The sequence below is a fragment of the Orcinus orca genome, chromosome 8 (assembly GCF_937001465.1).
Source record: "Orcinus orca chromosome 8, mOrcOrc1.1, whole genome shotgun sequence".
Lineage (NCBI taxonomy): Eukaryota > Metazoa > Chordata > Mammalia > Artiodactyla > Delphinidae > Orcinus > Orcinus orca.
Genome location: NC_064566.1, coordinates 4,358,908 through 4,381,224, shown reverse-complemented (window position 1 = coordinate 4,381,224; position 22,317 = coordinate 4,358,908). Strand labels below are relative to the sequence as shown.

The window sequence follows — 22,317 nt, the reverse complement described above, 5'->3', positions numbered from 1 at the left end:
TCAGTGCCCTGGGCTCCAGGAGACCCACACATGGGACCACCAGGCTGTCGTAGGACCCGGCTACCCAGAGGGCCCCGCCAGCCCTTTCTCTCCCCACGGGCACCTCCAAGCGCGAGGCTGGCTTACTTACTGAAAGTTAGTAGTGGACATGGCGCAGAGGCCATGTGTCTGCACCCCAGGGTCAGTTTGGTTGTACAGGGGCACGCACTGGCATCTGAGAAACCTTGTTTCTCTCTCCCCTTTTATGAGCACTCCTTCTGTTAACCCCACCTGCATCCAAACCAGCCTTGACCGACTCCAGAAAGTCCATGCAAACGCTTACACAGCACTGCTTTCCAATCGGGCCTCATGAGTTTGTACGAACATCAAAGGAATTCTTTAACTGCAGTAAAGACAATCCTTGGGGGATGGGCCATTTTTGCAAAGGGCTGTGTGCATCTATTATTTCCTTTTTCAGAACAAACATGTCTTACTTTTTCCTAGGTTTTATTTATTTATTTAATTTCTTTTGTTTTTACCGTTCTGCTCAGGTATTTTATGTGTGTTTGTCTTTTTTCTTTTTTTGGTGGGGGAAAGGTTGGAAGGGATACAGAAAAACAAAACCGAAGGGAGAAAAAAAATCCACACCCACTGCCACCCCCGGTCCCCGGCCTGAGTCAATGAGGGCGAGATGAGCACACACGGGGCAGAACAGCAATAACTTAGGGTGGGGGGGGGGCATCAGGAGAACCCCAGATATGATCTCTGGACTCCACAGCAGACGACGCTGCCTGTCTAGAGGCCCAAAGGGGTAGGGGTGAGGTGGGCAAGCGTACCGAGGAAGGAGCGGTGACAGGGAGGAGAGATCTGGGACTGGAGAAACTTCACTGAGTAGTGGCAGATGAAGTGCATTTTCAATGCTCTAGATATGCGCTGGGGAGGAGCTAGAGTTGGCCACACCTCCAGGGGGCGGGGCCCCAGGGCTGGCGGGTTCGGGATCTCCGCGCAGCTAGAGTCCCTGGTGGTGGCTTAGCCGGCGCTGGCTGCGTGGTAGCAGCCGGGGGATATGGCTGGGCCGCTCACGGCCAACTGGCCAGTGTGTGGATGGCCCAGGGGGGCAGGCGGTTGGCTAAACCCCGGCTGGCCTGTGCCAGGCTCCAGTTCCAGCCCTTGCACGGGCCCCCAAACCTTGCCAACAGGGCTAGTGGGTGTCGGGCAGTGAGAGGATTACCCCGCCGGGGCCCAGGGACAGGCAGACGGCTGCGGAAGCCATCCATCCTCGTTGGTCTTGGGGTAGAGTGCGAATAGGCCCAGGTCCCCCACAGCCCTATAGGGCCCTGAAGGTCATGGGCGACAGACACAGCAGAGCATGCAACCAGGGTCGAGAGATGCCCTGGTGCATCCGGGGGCCCTGCTGCCGCACCCATTTGTCCCCAGCTGCCAGAGCTGCCTGAGGTAGAGCCAGGCCTGGCCAGGCTGGGAGCCAGGCAGCCCCAAGGCCCAGAGGGACACCCATGAGGCCTCGGCGCCCCCAGTGCGGTGCCCTGAGCCAGGAGTAGGAATAGACGGGGGTCAGGTGCAGAGCTGTACGAAGAAGTAGGTAGGAGCCCCCGACCTCGAGGGCCAGCAGGGCTGCCTGCGGGCCACCCCCCCCCCCCGCCCCCGGCCGCCAGCAGTGGGAGCGGCAGCAGAAGTAGCAGGGGCAGGAGGCCAGAGGAGGACCCCGCTGCAAAGGAGAGTCCAGCCAAGAGGCCATGGGACAGGAGTCCAGGGAGCTGGCTAGTCGGGCTGGGCCTCAGGGGTGTGGGAGGGGGTTCGGGGGGCATGTCTGGTGAGGGACAGCCATCTCCAGGATCTCTCGGGGTCCTAGACGGAGCCCCCTCCTCCTCAGGCACTGGGGTCACTGCTGGACCCTGGACCCAGCCAAGGTCCAACTCCTTATGCAAGAGGCTACCATCCTCCTTCCCCCACGACCTCCATTCCCCGGATGCCTCCTGGCCCCAGGGGCTCCTCTCCTGGGGTGCCGGGGATGGAATTCTACGCTCCTCCATCTCCTCCCCAGGGAGTCCCCAAACTTCCTCATCAGCCAAACTCCTCTGCTTTTGTGGACTGGGGCTAGGGGTTCCTGACTCTTTCCCCAATATCCTCTGCTCTCCTGGCTCCAAGGCAGCCCCTTCCTTCCCCAGAATCCTCCTCTCTGGAGCTGCTTCCTCCTCCTCTCCCAGGATTCTTCTCCTTTTTTAAAAGACTTACTTATTTTATTTTATTTTTGGCTGTGTTGGGTCTTCGTTGCTGTGCGCGGGCTTTCTCTAGTCGCGGTGAGCGGGGGCTAATCTTCGTTGCGGTGCGCGGGCTTCTCATTGCTGTGGCTTCTCTTGTTGCGGAGCACGGGCTCTAGGTGCACGGGCTTCAGTAGTTGAAGCTTGTGGGCTCAGTAGTTGTGGCTCGCGGGCTCCAGGGCGCAGGCTCAGTAGTTGTAGCGCACGGGCTTAGTTGCTCCACGGCATGTGGGATCTTCCCGGACCAGGGCTCAAACCCGTGTGCCCTGCATTGGCAGGCAGATTCTCAACCACTGCGCCACCAGGGAAGCCCTCCCAGGATTCTTTGGTCTGCCTCCTGGCCAGATTAGCAGGGCTGCTCTTCTTTAAGGGTGCCTGTGTTAGGTGGTCCCAGAGCCCCAGGAGCAGGGAGTGGGAGGCCCGGGGAACACTGGCCTGCACGTACGTTGAGGCTCTTGGGCTGCTGGCGAACCTGGGCCGCGTGCTCTGCCGCGGTCTTGCGCACGCCACTTACTGTACTCCAGCTGGTTGCCCAGCTCTGTCTGCTGCTGCCGGCGGGTGAGCTCGGCCCGTGTGCGCTGTACGGCCTGGGGCTGCCGGAGCTCCGGCTCCCGTGTGGTCTCATGCTGCCGTAGCAGCAATGCACGCTCCAAGTCCTTCTGTGTCTGTTTCTTGTTCAAGTCCTGAGGCAAAAGAGAGGCAGAGCCCAGAAACTGGTCCGAAAGCCTTGTTGGTGTCAAGGAAGGGAGAGCCCCAGGACTCCTCAGCAGAGGGAGCCGAGGGTGGGGAGACGGGGGGTGCAGGTGAGAGGTGGAAGGGAGCCAAGCTCCTGGCGGGCCTGGGAACTCTAGCAGGGTCTGGCGGGCATGAGAAGCGAAAGAGGCGTGGAAAAGAAGCTGGGCCGCAACACGAATGAGGGCAGACGGGAACGGCAACCACAAGTGAGGCAAATGGAAAAGGATGTAGGTGTCTGGGATCTGGGAGGGGAACAGGGGAGGGAGTGGCCTACTCTCGAAGCAGGTCCTGGTCCAGGCTGTGACGAGCCAGCAGCATCTCGCGCTGGTACTGGCGACACTGCAGCTCCAAGGCCTGGCGCTGCTGTAGCTGCTCCTTCGGCCGCAAAAGCCACCCGGGCTTCTCCCGCTTGGAGTGCTGGGCTTCTGGCGCTCCCCGGCGGGGGCAGCGGACAGCAAGGAGGTCAGGGCTGCCTCACCCTCCATCAACCCCACCCACCGCTGCAGCCCCATCCCACCTCCTTCAGCTGCGCCTTCCGAAGCATGGAGGCTCGCTTCTGCGCCTCCGGCAGGGCGGCCGCTCCTTCTTCTGCTGCCCGAGGACGTGCTGCTGGCAGTTACCCGCCTCAGCCCGGGCAGCTCGCGCCGCCTTCTCGCCGGTAGCCTGGTGCCGCCTTGACGGCTTTTCGGCCGCAGCCCCAAAGCCAGCCCGCCGGCCTCGAGCTCCCGCTCCTGAGGCTCAGCCTTCAGCCCCGATGCCAGCAGCGGTGTCCCGTGCTTTGTCGCCTCTGCCTGCAGCTGCTGCCGCAGGGCTGAGTCCTGCGCGCGCTCCCGGGTCTGACGGCTGACCACGCAGGCAGTACGGATGGTGGCAGAGCGGTCCCGGCTGCGGCAGTAGGCCTGTCAGCAGGCAGAAGGGGTGGTGGATGTGGGAGCCGGGGCTGCAGGTGGCTGGAGAGGGCCCGGGCTCATCTCTGGCGGGTAGGGGTCGTCACGGAGGCTGTCAGAGCCCGGCAGCCGGTGGACGATGGAGCTGTGGGAGATGACGGCGTGCTCGCCCTCCCGCATCGCGGCCGTTTCCCGGGCTTCAGGGCCTGTGCCTCCTTGTCAGAGGTGTCTGCCAGGCTGTTGACTGAGCTGCTCTGGCTGGAGGGCTCTCTAGACTGGCCCGTGTCTTGGCCCGCTGCATGGAGGGCTTGGCCTCCTCCTCTGGGGCCTCAGCGCCAGGGCCCCTGGGCGCCTCTTGCAACAGTATCTTCTTCATCTTGCGGTACTGCACGTTGTCCGGCTACCGGACAGCATCCTTGGTTCTCTGGATTAAGTCCATGATGACTGCGGGTGGCTGCTCCCGGAGCACAAAGCGGTGCTTCAGAAGAACCTCTGAGGTTGGTCTGTCTTGAGGGATTTTCTGAAGGCAGGAGTCGACACAATTCCGGAGGTACTCAGACCAGTGTCCTGACCGGAGCACCGGGGACTCGCTGTCTGCAATGTGGTATAATGCACTCATCGCATTCATGCGAAACAGCGGTGGTTTCCATTCCGCCAGCTCGGTGCAGGTGATACCTAAGGACCGAGACATCCACCTTGCCATCGTCCTGCCCCCTCATCCATTGCCAGGATCACCTCTGGAGCCATCCAGTACGGGGCGCCCACGAAGGAGTTGGCAGGTGCCATGATGGGTGCAGAGCCGAAGTCCCCCAGTTTCACCAGGCCTGGCTCTGACAGCAGAATGTTTCCAGCCTCACATCCCTACGGATCACGTTGTGGGAGTGCACGTAAGCCAGGCCGTGAAGGGCCCCGTGGTTCCCAGCTGCAATCTCCACCTCCTGAAGGGGCTTCCTGTGCAATTCTAGGAGCTCAGAAGCTGAGCCCAGGCGATACTCCACCACCACCCAAGCCATGTGCCTCCTCAGGTAACAGCCCCGGTACTGAATGGCATCGGGATGCCGGAACTTCTGCAGGAACCGCACCTCCTTGATGATGTCCTGCCGTTTCTCATTTGACTGCTTCCCACTGTAGGACACCTTCTTGAGGGCCACCACCCCACTATTCCGGACACTTCCGGCAAAGTACATGGCTCCAAAGCTGCCGTGGCCAATTTCCCGGAGGTCACGGAAGAGCTTTTCCGGGTCGTTCTTGAAGAAGAGCTCAGCCACGTCGGGGTCCTTCAGGCTCCCGGCCCGGCATGGTGGCCCCTGGGGGTCCTGAGAGTGGGGCTTGACCTGCTAGGGGTCACTCTGGTGCCCAGGGTCTCCACCTCCTCCTGGGGTCCGCCAACGCCTCTGCCAAGCAGGGAGAGGGCCAAGGAGCCCTTTCCCCTTGCCACCTCTTCCCCCATCCTCCCGCCCCTTCCTGAGGGGGTCCCTCCTCTAGGGCGCTGGTTGCTGAATCCCGGATTTCTGATTGTGGGGTCTGAACCCCAGATATTTGAACGTGGGGGGGAGGCCGAATCTGATATTTGAACTCATGGGGAATGAACCCCGGATACTGGTGCACGCAGGGTCCCGAACCCCAGAAACAGAGCCCCAGGTTTAGAGAGGAGTCCCAGATATCTGGAATCTCAGGAGCTGAGACCCGGATATTTCAGAAGCGTGGGGTCAGGCCCAGAAATTCGGGACAGAGGGGACTGAGCCCCAGGTTTTTGGCCACTGATAGGGGGCCTACCCGGAGGATTCCGACGGCACAGCCCCTCTCACACCGGAGTCCGGGGGTGAGAGCCCCCACTCCCACCCCGGCCCCCTCCCTTTCCCTTTCTCTCTCCCCAGGACAGCTGAAAGATTGTACGTAGCTGAGGGCGGTCCCGATGCCCTCTGCCCCTCTCCTCTTCTCAGTCTCCGCCTCTCTCCTCACCACAGCCCTCCGTCTCGTCCCAGTGTCCCTCTCCCTTTTCCTCCCAATTCCAAGATGGACACAGGGCGGGAGCCTTTTCTAGGTTTTAAAATGCACGCAGATTGTTTAAGAAAAAAACAAACCAAACCCATGAACGCATCCTGTGATTTCTCTCTACCCTCCTGGGGTAACCACACTGGTGCCCTCCAGAGCTGTATCATCTTTTAAATACTTGCCAAGTGATGGGCTCAAGGATTTCATTGTTATTTTAATTTGCATGCCTGTATTCTAAGGAGGTGGAGCTTTGCGTCGAGCATTCATTATTCATATTTCTTCTTTTGTGTACTTCTGGTTCTTACCCTTTGCCCCTTTCCCACCTAGGGGGAATTTAGTCCTTTTCTTACTGATTTTTTTTTTAAAGAAGATGTTGGGGGTAGGAGTTTATTAATTAATTAATTAATTTTTGCTGTGTTGGGTCTTCGTTTCTGTGCGAGGGCTTTCTCTAGTTGTGGCAAGCGGGGGCCACTCTTCATCGGGGGCCACTCTTCATCGCGGTGCGCGGGCCTCTCACTATCGCGGCCTCTCTTGTTGCGGAGCACAGGCTCCAGACACGCAGGCTCAGTAGTTGTGGCTCACGGGCCTTGTTGCTCCGAGACATGTGGGATCCTCCCAGACCAGGTCTCGAACCTGTGTCCCCTGCATTAGCAGGCAGATTCTCAACCACTGCGCCACCAGGGAAGCCCCTCTTACTGATTAAAAAAAAAAATTAATTAATTTATTTGGCTGCCTCAGGTCTTTTCGTTGTGGCATGCAGGAACTTCGTTGCGGCATGCAGGCTTCTCTAGTTGTGGTGCACGGGCTCCAGAGCGCGTGGGCTCCGCAGCATCTTAGTTCCCGGACCAGGGCTCGAACCTGCGTCCCCTGCATTGGCAGGTGGATTCTTAACCACTGCGCCACCAGGGAGGTCCCTCTTACTGATTTTTTTCTCTTTTTTAAAACATCTTTATTGGAGTATAATTGCTTTACAATGGTGTGTTAGTTTCTGCTTTATAATCTCTCTCTTACTGATTTTTAAGAGCTCTATGGGAGGCAGAATTATGGGCCCCATGACCTCCCCCTCCCCATCATGCTTGTGGTTATGGTCAGTTAGATGGCAAAAGAGATCCTACAGATGTAATTAAGCATACTAATCATAGCTCACGGGCTCAGCCGCTCCGCGGCATGTGGGATCTTCCGGGACTGGGGCACGAACCCGTGTCCCCTGCATCAGCAGGCGGACTCTCAACCACTGCGCCACCAGGGAAGCCCTAATCAGCTGATTTTAAACTAAGGAGATTATCCTGGATTATCCCATGTGTCCAGTGTAATCACATGAGCCCTTATAAGCAAAGAGATGCTGCAGAGGGGGAGGTCAGAAGGATTGGAAGCACCTTGCTGCATCTTGAAGCATCTCATTCAAAGCATGGGAGGATTCAGTGCTCTCTTCCTGGCTCCGATGATGGAGGGGGCCATAAATAAAGAAATGCAGTAGCCTCTAGGAGCCGAGAATGACCCCCAGCCAACATCCAGCAAGAAATGGGTACCTCAGGGTGCCACAGTGGTTAAGAATCCGCCTGCCACTTCCGGGGACACGGGTTTGAGCCCTGGTCCAGGAAGATCCTACATGCCATGGAGCAACTAAGCCTGTGCACCACAACTACTGAGCCCACGCTCCAGAACTACTGAAGTTCACGTGCCTAGATCCCGTGCTCCACAACAAGAGAAGCCACCACAAGGAGAAGCCCGTGCGCCACAAGGAAGAGCATCCCCTGCTCACCGCAACTAGAGAAAGCCCGTGCGCAGCAACGAAGACCCAACGCAGCCAAAAATAAATAAATAAAATAAATAAATTTATAAAAAAGAGAAGAAATGGGTACCTCAGTCCTAGCCCCATGGCAGTGAATCTGCCACCCACCTGGATGAGCCTAGCCCAGGTGGGCTGAAACCTTGACTTTGGCCTCCTGAGGCCTTGAGATGAGAACCCTGCCCAGCCACTGGACTTCTGACCTCCAGGACTTAGAGGTAATAAGTGGGAGTTGTTTTAAGCTAAATTTGTGGTATTGTGTCACTGCAGCAATAGAAAAAAAGCTCTTTACAGATTAATGTTGGAAATACTTTTTATATATAGTGTAAATATTTTTTTAAATGTATCACTTGTCATTATAAACTTTACCCTCAATTATACTTAACCTCCCTAATTTCATTATCAGAGGGTAAATTCAAGTTCCATTTTGGGGGATGACCTTTGGCATCACTCCCATGTACCCAAAAGTCACATGCAAAACACAGATTCCTGGGCCCTGCCCCGAGTTTCCGATTCAGCGGGTCTGAGGGGGCCCAAGAATGTGCATTTCTAACCCGCGCCCACGTGATGCTGACGGAGCTGGCCGGGGACCACCCTTTGACAGAGAAGGCCTTCCTTAGAAGGCCTTAGAGCCCCGCCCTGATGGAAGGAAGCTGAGCCCCACCCACCAGGAGGCGTGGCCGGCTAAGCCCCCGCCTCCAAGAGCAAGATCTCCGTCTTCATTGGCTGGTAGGAAGGAGCGTCCCGTACATCACAGGGCTGTCCCCGCCTCCTCCCGAACCCCGGGGGCGGGGGCATTGCGCCTGCGCAGTGGAGCTCGGCGCTCTCGTCTTGTGCTTGTGTGAGGTCTGGGTGGCCGGCTGTGACCCCATGGCGGACCCCCGGGAGGAATCGGAGCCCCTTCTGAGCCGGACCCGCGGCGGCAGTGCCCGCCATTTCCCGGCGGGCGTACCCTCCTGTCACAGCATCCAAGTCGGCCCTGGTGAGCCGCGGCCTGGGGAGGGGCCGGGCCGCGCAGGGGTGGCGCGTGGGGTCCGAGCGGGCCCGGGCGGCGCGGCGCGCCAGGGAGCCGCCTTCCCGAGGGCGGGGCGGCTGCGCCGTGCGGACCCCGGCCCCGGCCAGGGCGCGGGCTTCAGCCAGATTCTGCGGGGTCGCGCCCTGCCCCCGACCGATCGGGCTGAGACGCCTCGCTCAGCCCAGGGGCAGCCAGCCTCCTGCAGCCCCCACGGTTCGCCCGGGGCCTCGTGCTTTCCGTGGATCGCCTTGGTGATTCCTAGGAGGAAGCACTTCCGTTTTCCCCAGTTCTTACGGGGAAAGTGAGGCACAGAGAGGGGCGTTCCCCTACTCAAGGGCTCACAGCCAGGAAGTGGCCGAGGTGGGATTCGAACCCAGCTGGGAGTGAATTGTGAGGCAACTCCTTCAGCGTCGGCTTGGGGCAGGCCTCCCCAGACCGGGGTGGCTTCCTTCCTTCCTTCTCTGCAGCTCCATCCTGCTCTTCCTGTTTACCCGCAGAGAGATTGCTGAAACCCAAGGAGGGCGGGGAGGGTGAAATCCTTCTGTCCCTGGCAGACCCCAAGGGCACTGGGTGCTGGGTTAGGGATGGAAGGGCCTCAGCCTCGTTTTGCAGAGGGGGAAACTGAGGCCCAGAGAGTGTCCAGGACCTGTCCAAGAACATAGACCTGGGATCTGTCTCAGCCGCTGCAGGCACCCACACTGGGTGCTCCTTCCAGGCCACCTTCTGTCTCTGGGCTCACTTTCCTCCTCTGTTGGGGAGGGGTCCGCAGTGTGTGCCTGTCCTGGGATTATTGGGGCGGGTCTCTGGCAGGAGATGGAAAACACGCCCACCTGCCCATCTCAGAGGCTGTCCTGGGAAAGTTCTCCGTCCAGTCCGTGCAAGACCTCCCGGGGCCCTGGACATGGTGGCATTCAGGGGATGCAGCCTTTGCGCCAGGAGGCCACTTCCCGGCTGTGTGACCTTGGCAGGTTGCCTAACCTTTCTGAGTCTCAATAAAAGTGGGGTGGTCGGGGCGTTGTGAGGATTCAGAGAGAGTCCAGGTGCCCGGCCAGGTGGCAGAGCTGGTGCACGTCAGTGCTGATGACCATTCTGGGCAGAGAACCCTGATCACTGCAGGTCCAGCCCCGGGAGAGTGCATGGAGGACATGTGAGACTCACCCTAGGGACAGGAGCCGGGGCAGGCAGTGTGGCTGGTGAAGGGGGACCCTGGGGATGGCTTTTTGTCCCGACGCCGTGGCCTTGGTGGGGGCTTTGGAGAACATGGACAGGACATTCTGTGTTCTGGATTTCCCTGGTCAGGCTGTCCAGCCAGGCTCTGCAGACCCTCATTCAGTTTCTGCCCAGCTCCCGTGCGGGGCTCCTGGATGGGGTCCTGAGCTCAGGGTCCGCCTGTCCGCAGCTAGCTGGACTCTCCTACCGACAAGGGTGGGGGAGGGCTGCTGCTGGGTGCTCCGTGGACCCCAGTGGGCCCGGTGGTCAGGTCCAGACCCAGCCCCACCTCTGGGCCGTGACCACAGGGTGGGGATAGTCATTTTCTCTTCCTGTTCCTGGTCAGGGAATTACCCTCTTACTGGTTATGGAAAAGTCAGAGGACAAGGGGTCACTGTGCCATAGAAGGGGCTTTGAGAATAACAATAATAGCAAATGTTTATGAAGAGCTTACCGTGCACAGCACTTCAGCTACAGTAACCCACTCCGCCTGCCCATCAGTCCTGGTGCGTAGGGCCCGCAGGAAGTGAGGCACAGAGAGGGTCAGGGGCTTGTCCAGGGTCACAGAGGCAGCTAGTCAGGACTCCACCCAGGTAGTGGGGAGTGGGCAGGGGCTGGAGCCAGAGCGGGAGGGGGGTTTATTCTGGGATGTTGGGGAGGGCAGGCTTGGGGCGGGGGGACCAGTGCAGGGCTGAGGTGTTCGAGCCCCCATGTCCTCTGTGCTCCGACATTCTACAGTGGTTGGGGGGGGGGCGCTGACAGCTGATCACCACCTGAGGCAATGAGTCCCTAGACGCCAAGCTGGGGCACAGCGCTCCCGGTAGGGCCGACAGCCTGGGAGGCTTTGGAGAGCTTGGCCTTGGCGGAGCCAAGTTCAGGGTGAGTGGCGCGGAGGGCACAGGGTGGAGGAAGCAGCAGGGGAGGAGGCGGGCAGGCGGGCGGGGTGTGGACTTTCTCCTGGAGCAGTGGGGACCCACGGAAAGCTGTGGTTACCATCTGAGGGTTTGTGACAGGATCCCTCCGGCCACCGCAGGGTGGGAAAGGGAGGCTGGTGTCGGGGCCGCAGAGCGGTGTGGGATGGCTTTCCTGAGGTTTGGTGCCTTGAGGGCCGGGTGGCCAGAGGGAGCCCCTTCCGCTGCACCCAGTCCTGGTCCTGGAGCGAGCTCTGGGGGCCTGGCTGCCTGTCTCTGCTTATCCAGGAAGCTTGTCTCCTTGGACCTCTCCAGGCTGAGTCCCCTGAGTTCTCACCCGGGGATTTGGTGACATGGGGCCTCTTCCGGCCCCTCAGAGCACCCTGCCCTCCCAGGCTCCCCTCAGCTGTTCACTCAGTTGATCAGTGGGACTTGTGGGCTGCTATGTGCCGAGCCCCACGCTGTCCTGGGCTCTGTGGGTACAGCAGGGAACAAAACAGGGTGCCTTCACATCACAGCGTTCCCGGGCGCTTCCAGGGGAAGCAGGTGGTCGCCACCCTCAGAGCCTCCGTGGGAGAACTTTTTGGCCCCTCACGTGAGCGTGGAGGTCGTCCACGGGAGGAACCTGAGGCCCAGATGGAGGAGGGTGCTGTTCCTGGGTGACACAGCAAGGTGATGGCGGAGACAGGACAGAGTCCAGCCTCCTGTCTCTGTCCAGGGTCCCCCACGTCCCCGGTGGGCACAGTCCCTGAGGACAGCGGCAGCTGCGTCCCTGGGGTCGGCAGGCAGAGTGGGCAGGGCCCGGAGCTCCGCCCAGGTGCCCGGCCTCCCCGCCTCTGGCCTCAACATCTCTGCATCTCTCGGGACCGGTTAAGGGCGGTTTGGGCAGCTCCTGGGCTCAAGGGCAGATGTGAAAGTAGAATCTTCAACAGAAGTGGTGACAGGCCTGTTCACCGCGTTTCCAAGCCTGGATCTGGGAGCTGCTGGGGGCTGTGTGCCGGCTCTGCCCCCCCGCCGGGGCCTGGGCTGCGCCGTCTCCGGGGCCTCTCTGGGGGGTCCTTTTTCCTGTGAGCTGCGGCTCCTCGTGCCTTTCTTGGCCCTTTACATCAGGCTTCTGTGCAAAGCTGCCCACCACGCGGTGGGCAGAACCCTAGGCCAAGGTGACAGACCAGGGGTTTGAGCCATGTGACTTGTCCTGAAGGCCCCTCCTAGTCAGGAACCTGCACCACCCCAGCCTCCCTGGCCCCGAGGACCCCAGTCCCTGGTTGGTGAAGGTTCCCTTGCCTCCCACCCTCGGGGTGACTCGGTTGCGGTCGCCTGGCCCTGTGGGCCTGTGACACAAGCAGGGAGCCACGATGGCCTCGGAAGGTCCTTCTTAGTGCTGAGTGTTTGACGGAGGGTCACACAGCGCCTCAAGCTTCTAGATATCATCTTCCTGTGTGAGTGTTAAATCTGTGACCTTGTTTGGTGAGCGGGTAGGCCGGTAGCGCTGCCCCATCTTACAGTCGCGTAAGGGGGGTGCAGCGTCCTGACGAAGGTCACCTGGAGGCTGGTGGTGGGACGGGGCAGAAGGGTGGCTGTGAGCACGTTCTGTGTGCCGGGCCGGCCCTGGGGGGTCCTGCACTTGCATTGGGGGCCAAGCTGTGTGGCTGTTAACACCCCCGTTTGACAGGGGGAGATGGGCACAGTGAGCTTAAGCCCACGGCCCTCAGCCTTTGAGCCAGTAGGTGCGGAGCCGGGGTCTGAGCCCCCTGAGCCTGGTTCCGTCCCACTGGCTGCTTTGTGCCCTCTGCCACTCCACCCCAGGGGGTGGGAACCGTGGGAGCTGCTGTTCCTCTGGGCCCGGAGCCCGTGCTTAGACCCTGTCCCACCTGGGGCCCAGCCCTCGGGGGTCCTGCCCTGTGGGCGTGCACACACGCTGCGGGGCAAGAGGCGTCTCGTCCCAGAGCCTTGGAGAGGATGCAGCCGGGTTCTTGCCTTGCTCTCGGTGGCCCTGAGGTGGACGGGCGCCTCCCGAGGCCCCTCCCCACCCTACGTGTCCCCTCTGCCCGCAGGTGCCGTGGCCAGGCGGGATCTGTGCTTGGACCAGGCTGTGGTGTTCATTGAAGACGCCATCCAGGTGGGCGGCGCCTGCTCCCGGCGGCTTGTCCCTGGGGCTCGTGGGGACTGCACGATGGCTGCCCCACTGGCCCCTTCTCTCCTGCCATCCTGGGGCCAGGGCTGCGGTTGCTGGACCGTGTGGTCATTGTGGCTGCGATGACTGGGCTTTGGGGTGTGGTCCCCTCGAGTCCCCCTTAAGGAGACACGTGCTGGGTGCTCTTCTGGGTCCCTCGTCCCTCATTTCACTGATTCACCACCTGCCGAGGGCCTGTCGTGTGCTGCCCTGGTCTCGGTCCCATGAAAGATGCCCAAAGGTGGCAAGACCTTCCCCTGCCTGCAGACAACACACAGGCTTAATCAGGGAAAGAGACTAGAAGCCACCAGTGCCCCACCTGGCGGATGAGGCTGGGGGCGTCCTGCATGGGGACACAGCTGAGGTGGGTGGGGTCAGCCTTGCACAGAGGAGGGGAGACCCTCACAGACAGGGCACAGCTGGCATCCAGCCAGCAAGTGTCCGTCCACCTACCAGCCCTGGGGAAACCTTGCAGCTTGGGAGGGTCTGACCCTGCTGGGTCCCGACGAGCCCCTGGTCCCTGTACTGAGTGGAGGTGGACCCTGCGATCCCGCCTCGGGCCTGTCGTGGGTGAGAGGGGTGCCCTGCACGGGGCTGGCTGTGCTGTGTGGCACGGAGGGGACCCTCAACGTGCCCCGTGTGACCTTCACTTCCAGTATCGCTCCATCAGCCACCGCGTGGACGCCAGGTCTCTGTGGCTGTACCGACGGTACTACTCCAGCACGAGCCAGTGGTGAGAGCGCATGCGCGCGCCGCGGGCCTCCCGCAGCCGGGCCTGGGGAGGGGGCTGGTCTCGGGGGCCAGGCAGGCTCCCCTCCCCGCCGTTTCCCCTCCCCATCGGAGCAGAGCCCGGCCCCTCTGTGGTGAGGGTTCCTTTCCAGCACCTTCCGGCCAGCCACGGCAATTGAGTTGTGTGCCGGTACGTGTTATCTGACCACACACACGAGTGGCCATGGAGCAGGAAGTGTGGGCTCCGGCCTTTGGACCCTTCCTGGCGTCCCGCCTGCTCCTCTGCTTCTTTGGCCCCGGCGTGTGGCTGGTTCTTTTGCCTTTTGACCAGTTTCGGTCCCTTTTCCAGGACTCTGAGCTTCACCATTTTCTTGATCCTGGCTTTGGCTTTTATCGAGACCCCCTCGTCACTCACCAGCACCTCTGACGTGCGCTACCGCCCGGCCCCCTGGGAGCCGCCCTGCGGCCTGACCGAGGGCGTCGAGGCACTCTGCCTGCTGGTCTTCGTGGCCGACGTCTCCATGAAGGTGAGGGGGCTGCACAGGTGCTGAGGTTGGGACCCGCGCCCTCCCGGCCCGGCTGCTGCTTCCTGGGTTTACTTTTCGCGCTCCTGGAGCAAGCTGCCTGTCCCACTGTGCGCCACGGAGCAGAGGCCTAGGCTGCCTCCTGGACAGCTCTCCCCCATCCCAGACCACTGATGGGGGCCGGCCGAGCCATCGGGGGCGCACAGCCTTGCGGGACCCTGGGAGAGAGTGGCCGAGGGTCCGGCAGTGCCTCTGTGGGGAGGGACCCCCGCTGAACAAGAGGGGACCGGGTGTCTCTCCATGGCCTACGCTCCCGCCCCGACAGAGGAGAAGCCCGGAGGGGAGGGGCTGCTGTCCCGCCCCCGGCCGTGTGCAGCTCTGGCTTCCTGACGCAGGTCCTTCTAGAAGCTGGAGCTGGGCCATGCCTTGCTTGCGTGAGCTGAGCTGTGTCAGGGCTTCAGAGCTGTAGTGACTTCCCATTGAGACGCAGGGTGTACCACTGGCCACGCCTTCTGTCGCTTCTGACAAACAACAGTGATTCTGATTCCGTTGCTCCAGCCCCGGCCCACGTGCACGTCCACACCCTGCCTGCAGGGCGCCCCCTTGCGGGGTGGTTTGGCCTCTGTGGCCTGACTCGGAGGGGCGTGGGTGAGCGTTGATGCATGTGTGTGTGACTGAGGGCCCGGGCGGTTTCTTATTTCTTCTTTTTTAGCCTATCATGTGGTTAGGAGGTCTGGGGGTTTTTAAACTGGAACTGAAACTGGGTAGAAGTTCTCATTAGCCTATTTGGAATGGTTGGTCCATTTGGGAAGTCTCGAAAGGTGAGAGAGAGCACGTGTTTTATCTGCAAGCTGTGACCTCCGGCGGGGGTCAGTGATGGGAAAGGGCAGTTAGGTGCCCCGAACAGGTGACGAGCTCCCGCCTTCCCAAGGCGCGTCCCCTGCGCATCTGGTCAGATTCCTAGGCTCTTCCGGAACGATTCCTAGGCACAAGCTACAGTGGTGGTTGGGTAGGCAGGACAGGCAGGGACCCCGTTACCCGTGAGGACATGGGCGCAGCCGGTCAGTGCGGAGCCCAGGGTCACGGGCTGCCCAGGGTCACCCGCAGGCTGGGCGAGGACCGTGGGCCTTCTGACCATGGCTCAGCTTCCTGCTGTGAGTCCCGCGGGGACCGTGCTGCTCGCTGAGGCTGCCTAGCGCCCGCGTGCATCACAGGCCTCAGACCGGCTGCCCGGCCGGGGTCTGTGTGGCCACCCCCGGCTCAGCTGCGTCCCTCTTGCAGAGCTACCTGGTTGGGTGGGCCCAGTTTCGGAAGAACCCCTGGCTGCTGGCCTACCTCGTGGTGCTGCTCGTGTCTCTCGTGGACTGGACCGTGTCGCTGAGCCTCATTTGTCAGGAGGTAGGTGGTGAGGCGACTCTGAGGGGGGCGGCGGGGAGCTCTGGGGGTTGGGGGGACGCAGCTGCCCAGGGGAACGGTGGGCGGGAGTCCCGAGGCCCTGCATCCGTCCGGCCCACCTGCCCGGCTCTGCCCGCCCTCCAGAGCACGTCAGTCACCCACGGGCCAGGGAGCTTTGTCCCCATCTTGCAGATGAAGACACTGAGACCTGGGGGAGGCGCAGGGCCCTGGGGGCGAGTTCCGGGGTTCCTGCCCTGCCTCAGCCTCGCTGACGACAGCATCTTTGTTCCCCCCGAACGCCCAGAAGCATCGCCCTGTGATTTGATAGAGCAGAGCTGGGAGCAGTTGGTTTGGGGACATCCTGAGCCATCAGGGCTGGTCGGGGAAGCACCCGTCAGGTGCTTTAGTCGAGAGAATTTAACATCGGGCCTCAGACGGGGATGAGCGAGCAAGAAATCGAGAAGGGGGCCCGGCGAACACAGACCTGCAGGCGGCAACCCCCCTGCCCCCCTAACCTGGGGCTAGGGGAGGAAAGGAAGGAGATTGGGGTTATGGAACCTGGAAGCTCAGGGGAGGGGCTCCGAGAGCTGGGACCCTGCCCGCTGGGGACGGGGTGCTGGCTCCTCCAGGAGACGCGACCACGATGCTGGTTCTGGGGGTGCCGGAGGAGGGGGACGCTGGATGCCCTGGGTGCTGCCGGCGGGAGCAGCAAGATGACGGGAGACAGCGGGCCCCCAGCCCGTGCCTCCCGCCTCCTTCCCGCTAGGCAGGGGCGGCCGATGAAGGAGAGGTGTCAGTGGCGGGTCCTGGCCCAGCTCACAGCAGGGCCGCAGGGCGGTGGAGGGCGCAGTGCCCCCTGCAGCCCCTGTGCCTCCGCCGTGGCCCTGTAGGAGCGCGACAGCACATGCTTCTCCCTGAGAAGGTGCTGCCATCTTCGTACCAAGGAGGAGGCCCTCACCCGCCCCAGAAGGCGGACAGACACCAGCCTGACCACCGCCGGCCCTACTTCTGAGTGACCGTCTCATGTCACCTGAGCATTTGTCACCTTAAGGCTGGACTGTGAACCTCAGCACCACCAAGGGGCCTTGCGTGAGATTAGGAAGGGGGGAGGGGAAAGGGGGCCACTGCTGGATACAAACCTCTGTCTGTGTAACTGGCCCGCAGGCCTTGTGTGGTTAGTGGCCCAGGAGCCCAGCTGCCCCCTGCCCCAGCCCCACATGCCTTGGGTCCCCTTGTACGGGGACCCAGACTGGCTTTTTATTACTGGAGTTTGGCGATAATTTTTCATGTTGGACGCAGACCTCCCTGCCCCTCTGGGCAGCAGCATCCCAATCTGTCCTTGGTGATTGGAGCTTTTTTGCCCGCACTGGCCCCCAGCCCTCTTTTCATGAACAGCTGTGGTCCAGCCCGGTGGGCCCAGCGTGCGTCCCTGGTAGAAGCATCTTGGGAGCGGATGCTTCTGGACCAGCAGGGCCCGGGATCGTGGGGTGGGGAGTGGTGTTGCTGCTCCCATTTGTCCTAGTGCTCAGAGGGGTTTTCCCACCCCACGAAGGGCTGTCCCCCTCACCCCCCCACCCCGTCCCGCCTCAGGGCCACCAGGCCCTCCCACAGGCCAGCTGCTTCGGGGTAGGTCCATGGTAAGGTGGGAGCTGTGGGCCGTGCCCGGGTTGGATGCAGCATTGGTCCTGAGGTTCAGACGGTGGTCCAGGGAGAGGCCTGGAGGGCAGGGCAGGCAGAGCCCATAACCCCCGCCTGCATGTCCGCTGAGGACAGCTAAGGGCCTTGCTTGGGGAGGGGCTGGTGGGTCCCCACAGGGGCCGCCTGGGGGCCGGCTCTGGGCTCTGCTTCTGGCAGGGTGGGCCCCCAGTGGTGGCCTGGGTGGGGGGGTCCATGTGGTTGGCCCCGGGCGTCACCCCCGTCCCTGCTCTGTGGCCACTTTGCCTGTGGCCTGTGGAGATCGGTGCGGGGTGGCCAGGGGAGAGGCTGAGGACGTCCACAGACGTGTCATCTGTCCAGAGAGCCTCCTCCTGCTGCCTCGTGGTGGGGCACTCTGCCCACCCACACGTGTCCTCTCGGACAGTCTCGTCCCCAGACGCCCAGGCTGTTCTCTCCATGGCCCTGACCCCCTGGGAGTCATTACCTTTCTGGTCCGTACAGGGTGGACCCTGCCCTCTGTAAAGCTCCCCCTGTGGGACCGTCGCTAGGGGACTTTCCCGTGGAGGTTGTAACACCACACGCCGTCCACTTCTGGCTGGGACTGGCCCATCACCCAGAGCCGTCTGCACACCAAGCCCAAGGTGCTTCTCCGTGGCCAGCTGCTGGTCTTCAAGAGCTCCCCCGGCCTTGGGGCCTACAGGAGGACCGGGGCCTCTGACCTGCTCCAGTCTGGTCTTCCCTGTCCTTTTGCACCCGATGGAGTCCTGCTTCCCCAGCCTTGTGGCTGGAGGGTCAGGTCACATGGTCTGCTGGTCAGCTGACAGGCTGTACTCGTGACTGCCGTGCCTGTTTCTCATAAGAGACTAGTTCTCTGCGGATTCGTTGGTAGCTTCTTTCTAAAGGCTCAGAGGCCTAGGCTGTGATTCTCAGTTGATTTAAGCCTCGTCAGGGGCTTAGCTGGCCCTGGGCCGGCTCTCCTTGCAGGCAGGTCACGTGGGAACGTCTTCCCACCCTTCACATGTGCTCCCTGCATCCGTGGCAGTGATGTGGCCCCAGCCGTCGGGGAGGCCCTCGGTGGGGTGGGTTGGGCGGGGTGATTGCATCTGGAAGAAGCCGTGCTCTGGTCTGTGTCTGACTGCAGGCGAGGGCCCAGCACCCGGGGAGTGGATGCGGCTGGACCTCTAGCTCCTGCTCGGCCTGGGGGACGGGCTAAAAGACTCCCGATATGGGCCCCGAGACTGGCGCTTCCGCCCAGGGGCAGCGAGCGGGTCGTGGGTGAGCTGGGGCCCTGGTCCCTCAGCCTGGGAGTGGGGCAGACCCCTGAGCCTCGCCCGTTCACCGCTGTTTCCTTCTCCCTTCTCAGTCCTGTCGGCAGCCGGGGCCCCTTCTGAGGGCGAGTGCAGCCTGGGGAGGCCGAGTGAGTCCTTGGGACGCTCACGCTGCAGACATTCTGAGGGCCTACTGTGCGCTGCTGCTGGCGGGGCCTCGTTCTGTTGTGAGAGGGGCTGATGGTACCAGGAAGCATCAGATGTGTGCGGGGCGGGGGGGGAATATCGAGGCGAGTGGCGAGAAGGAAGGTCGCCCATGCAGCGCTGGAGGTGGCACTGACGGCTGGACGGAAGGGCCCGGTGCGAGCAGCCCGCTGAGTGGGTGGGGGTGGGGGTGGGGATGGCGGTGCCGAGTGCGGCGGCCAGTGGGACAGGGAGGGGTGGGTGCCCTGGGCCTCCAGGCAGCCCCGGAGGGCTGGGCCGGGAGGCGACTCTATCAGCCTCTCGTTTCTGAGACAAGACCTCCATTAGGACGCGTCTGGAGTTGAGAGCTTGGGTTGGAGATTGAACGCGTTGTGACCCTTAAAATCCCAAGGACGGACATGTTCCCTGAGGCGCGAGGCCAGAGGGGGGGAGGAGGGGGCGCAGGGGTCCAGCGCTTGGTGGGCACAGAGGAGGCGGCCGGGCGCAGGGCGGGGCAGCTGCCCATCCTGGCAGGAGGATGGGAGGTGACCTTGGGCTCAGAGGCCTGGCGGTCACCGTGGTGGGTCCCCTGCCCTTGGACAGGAGGACAGATTGGCTGGGGTGGGAGCGGGAAACGGGTGAACAAAGGGGCAAGTGTCGTTTTGGTTGCGAGTGGCAGGTTGTGGAAACACGAGGTGTTTGTGTCCACATGCGGGAGGGAGGAAGGGCCCCTGAGGGGAGCCTCTGAGGGGCCGGGGTCCTGAGCACGGGAGGAGGGCTGTTTGGCTGTGACAGGAGGGAGGAGAGGAAGGAGTGTGTGTGTGTGTGTGTGTGTGTGTTCACGTGTGTGTGTGAGTGGAGGTGTGGGGTTCCTGCTCGGTTTCTGTGCACCTGTGCTGGAGGCTGAGGCCCGGAGCCGAGCAGAGGGGCTGGGGGCTGCGGAGAGGAGGCCTGAGGAGCCCCCAGAGGGCAGGACAGCCGGCTTCACAGACATGTGCAGGGCGCCCGGCCATGGCCAGAGTAGGAGCTGGGTGCCGGAGAGGCACGCTGGTCACCCCCCTTCCCCGGTGCTGGCGGGTCTGGGGGCTGGGGTTCCGAGCTGGGCCCCGGGAGGGAGCGGGGAGGGTGTTGAGCCTGTGGGGTCAAGGCCGGGCACGCTGGGAGCCCGCAGACAGCCGGGGCCGGGGCCGTCCTCGTCCTCGTGCAGAGCATCGGGCCTCCGGGCCCGTGTGCCGTCTGCCAGCCCGCAGTGGCTGTGCTCAGGGTCCCGGGTCCTGGTCTCTTCCAGCCCGTGCGGGTGCGCCGGCTTCTGCGCCCCTTCTTTCTGATGCAGAACTCCTCCATGATGAAGAAGACGCTCAAGTGTGTCAGGTGGTCGCTGCCAGAGATGGCCAGGTGGGCCCGGGGGCAGGTGGGCTGGCAGAGCGGGGCGGGGGCTCCCCTCCCCTGATCTGGGGAGACCGGTGGGTGGGCGTTTGGGGGTCTCTGTCTCACACTCAGGGCGGCCCCCTAAATGACCTTGCTTTGAGCCCCACCCCTGCTCCATCCTGCGGGCACGTCCCACCTTGGCTCTGACCCCTCTCCTCCCCGCCATCCCCCACCCCACCCCCATGACTCACGTGGACGACCCTTCCCCGTCCGGCCCGGGTTAATGGAAGTGGCCTTTCCCCTCTGAGAGTCCGGGGGTCCTGGGACACTGCCTCTCCTGGGCCCCTGGGACGCTCCCTGGGCGGGAGGGCGGCAGGTCTGGGGCAGAGCAGGGACCTGGCCCAGGGCCTCGGCCGCGGGGAGGCCCCTGTGCGGCCAGGTCGGCTGTCCCGGAGCCCGCCCGCCCGGCGCTGAGTGCCACTCTCGCCGCAGTGTTGGGCTGCTGCTGGCCGCCCACCTGTGCCTCTTCACCATGTTGGGAATGCTGCTCTTCCCCAGCGAGAAGGTACCGTGCTCTCTGCTCCCTGCGGGGTGATGGACAGCGCCGCCCCTAGCTAATCCGCCAGGTCGTTCTCGGGCCGGCAGAGATGGGGACCAGGTTAGGCTGCCCGCCCACCTTGCCACCAGGAGGTCAGCAGGGGCCCCCCCTGGAGCCCAGGCGTCTTTCTTCAAGTGGCCGCGTCTCCAGGGCGTCTGGCTCCTCGGCTCTGCCTGGCCGCCTCTTCGTCCCCTTCCCAAGCCCCCCTCTCCTGGGCCGGTTGCTTGGCCAGGGCTGTACCTCACTTAGATGGAAGCCCCTCAGACTAGCCATCAGGATGGCTCCTCTCACCGCCCCTGCTCGCCTCTCCAGAGGGCATCTCCCACCACTTCCTCCCCTCCCCGCGTGGGCCCCCTTCCCTCCCAGCCCCTCACTGCTGCCCGGCCCCCAGCAGCTTGTTGCTGTGCGGAGGTGTCACCCGTGGGGCCTGCCTCGCATCTGCCGTCCCGTGTTCTTTCCTCGTGTCCCGGCCGGGGTCACCGTCCTCCTCAGGGCGGGGCTGTCGTGCGCCTCTGTCCTGGGATCCTTCCCGGTGCTTGGCCAGGGCTGGTCTGCAGTGAGGTCGTGGCAACACTTGGGGGTTGTGGCCGTGCTGCCCGTGAGGGAAGACGAAGACCATCCCTCAGACCCCCGGGGAGGAGTTCCGCTTCGCGCGTGCACGTGTGTGTGTGTGTGCGTGTGCGTGTCTCTGTATATCTCTGTGGGTGCTGTGTGTGTGTGTGTGCGTGTCTGGGTGTCGGGGCACCTAGGCTGTGAGATGTGGGACTGGCTAACAGACTCTCAGGCCCCGCGTGTCTGTCCAGTGACCCTGCTGTTCGCGGAGCCCAGGACAGGGCGGGTGGGTGCACTGGGCATGGGGGGCTGGGGTGGGCCTCTGACCCGGGAACGCTGAGGGTTCCAGGGTGTCTGCTAGAGGGCTGGCCCTTGGGCGGCAGCCGGGAAAGCGGCTTTGCAGGCTCCCCAAGTGATCAGGTGGTTTTGTGCGTCTGGGCGCCACGCCTGCCACGCACACTGGGTGGAAGGCACACGGCACGGTGCGTGGAGTCTGGCTGAGAGCGGGCTGGCTGGCCCCCGCGTGGGCCCTCTCTGTGTCTAGGCTGTGATGCTCTCTGCCAGGCTGGCCGAGAGCTGTTCACCCGCTGCAGTGGCTGGTGTCCGTGTGGGTGTGTGGCATCCCCGGACGCTGGCCCTCGGGCCCGGAGGTTCTGCGTTAGGTCCTGTCCGGCCTCAAGCTTGGAGCCCGCTGGGAGGTGATGGGGAGGTGCGGGTCCGGGGCTGCTGAGCCTTGGTGGGTGGTCCTGGCTTGCTGGGTCCCGGGCCTGGGCTTTGGTGGCCTGAGGCCCGGGCGGCACCTCAGCGCTGCCACGTCTGTTCCGCAGGACGACAGGCGGGACAGGCAGCGGCTGACCTACTTCCGCAACCTGCCCGAGGCTCTGACCTCCCTCCTGGTGTTGCTCACCACCGCCAACAACCCTGATGGTGCGTGACCATGACCGGGCGGGGGGGCCGGGCTAGGGGCCTGTTGGGTGGGGGCGGGGTGGGGGCGGAGTCAGCGCTGAGCCCGAGAGCCCAGCTCAGGGGTGGGAGCCCCTAAGGCCTTTTGTGGAGAGCTGGGGACCCGGGT

General features: G+C 62.8%; 1 protein-coding gene and 1 pseudogene across 5 annotated transcripts in view; one reads left to right on the top strand and one right to left on the bottom strand.

Moving 5' to 3' along the window:
- Positions 1-784: 784 nt before the first annotated feature.
- LOC125965106 (serine/threonine-protein kinase TAO2-like) lies at positions 785-5,140 on the bottom strand (annotated as a pseudogene).
- Positions 5,141-8,462: 3,322 nt separating this feature from the next.
- The window catches only part of TPCN2 (two pore segment channel 2), a 31,812-nt gene continuing 17,957 nt past the window's right edge, over positions 8,463-22,317 (top strand). For 2 of the 5 annotated variants that reach the window (XM_049713053.1, XM_033402474.2), the window contains exons 1-8: positions 8,466-8,646; positions 12,854-12,918; positions 13,629-13,705; positions 14,051-14,228; positions 15,507-15,623; positions 20,016-20,122; positions 20,588-20,660; positions 22,073-22,172. In XM_049713053.1, coding sequence (XP_049569010.1) covers positions 8,535-8,646; positions 12,854-12,918; positions 13,629-13,705; positions 14,051-14,228; positions 15,507-15,623; positions 20,016-20,122; positions 20,588-20,660; positions 22,073-22,172 — 829 coding nt within the window. In that variant the 5' untranslated portion in view covers positions 8,466-8,534. Of the gene's footprint in view, positions 8,647-12,853; positions 12,919-13,628; positions 13,706-14,050; positions 14,229-15,506; positions 15,624-18,970; positions 20,123-20,587; positions 20,661-22,072; positions 22,173-22,317 lie in introns of those variants that run through there. The other 3 variants (XR_004475826.2, XM_004278046.4, XM_049713054.1) reach the window with 3 other exon arrangements.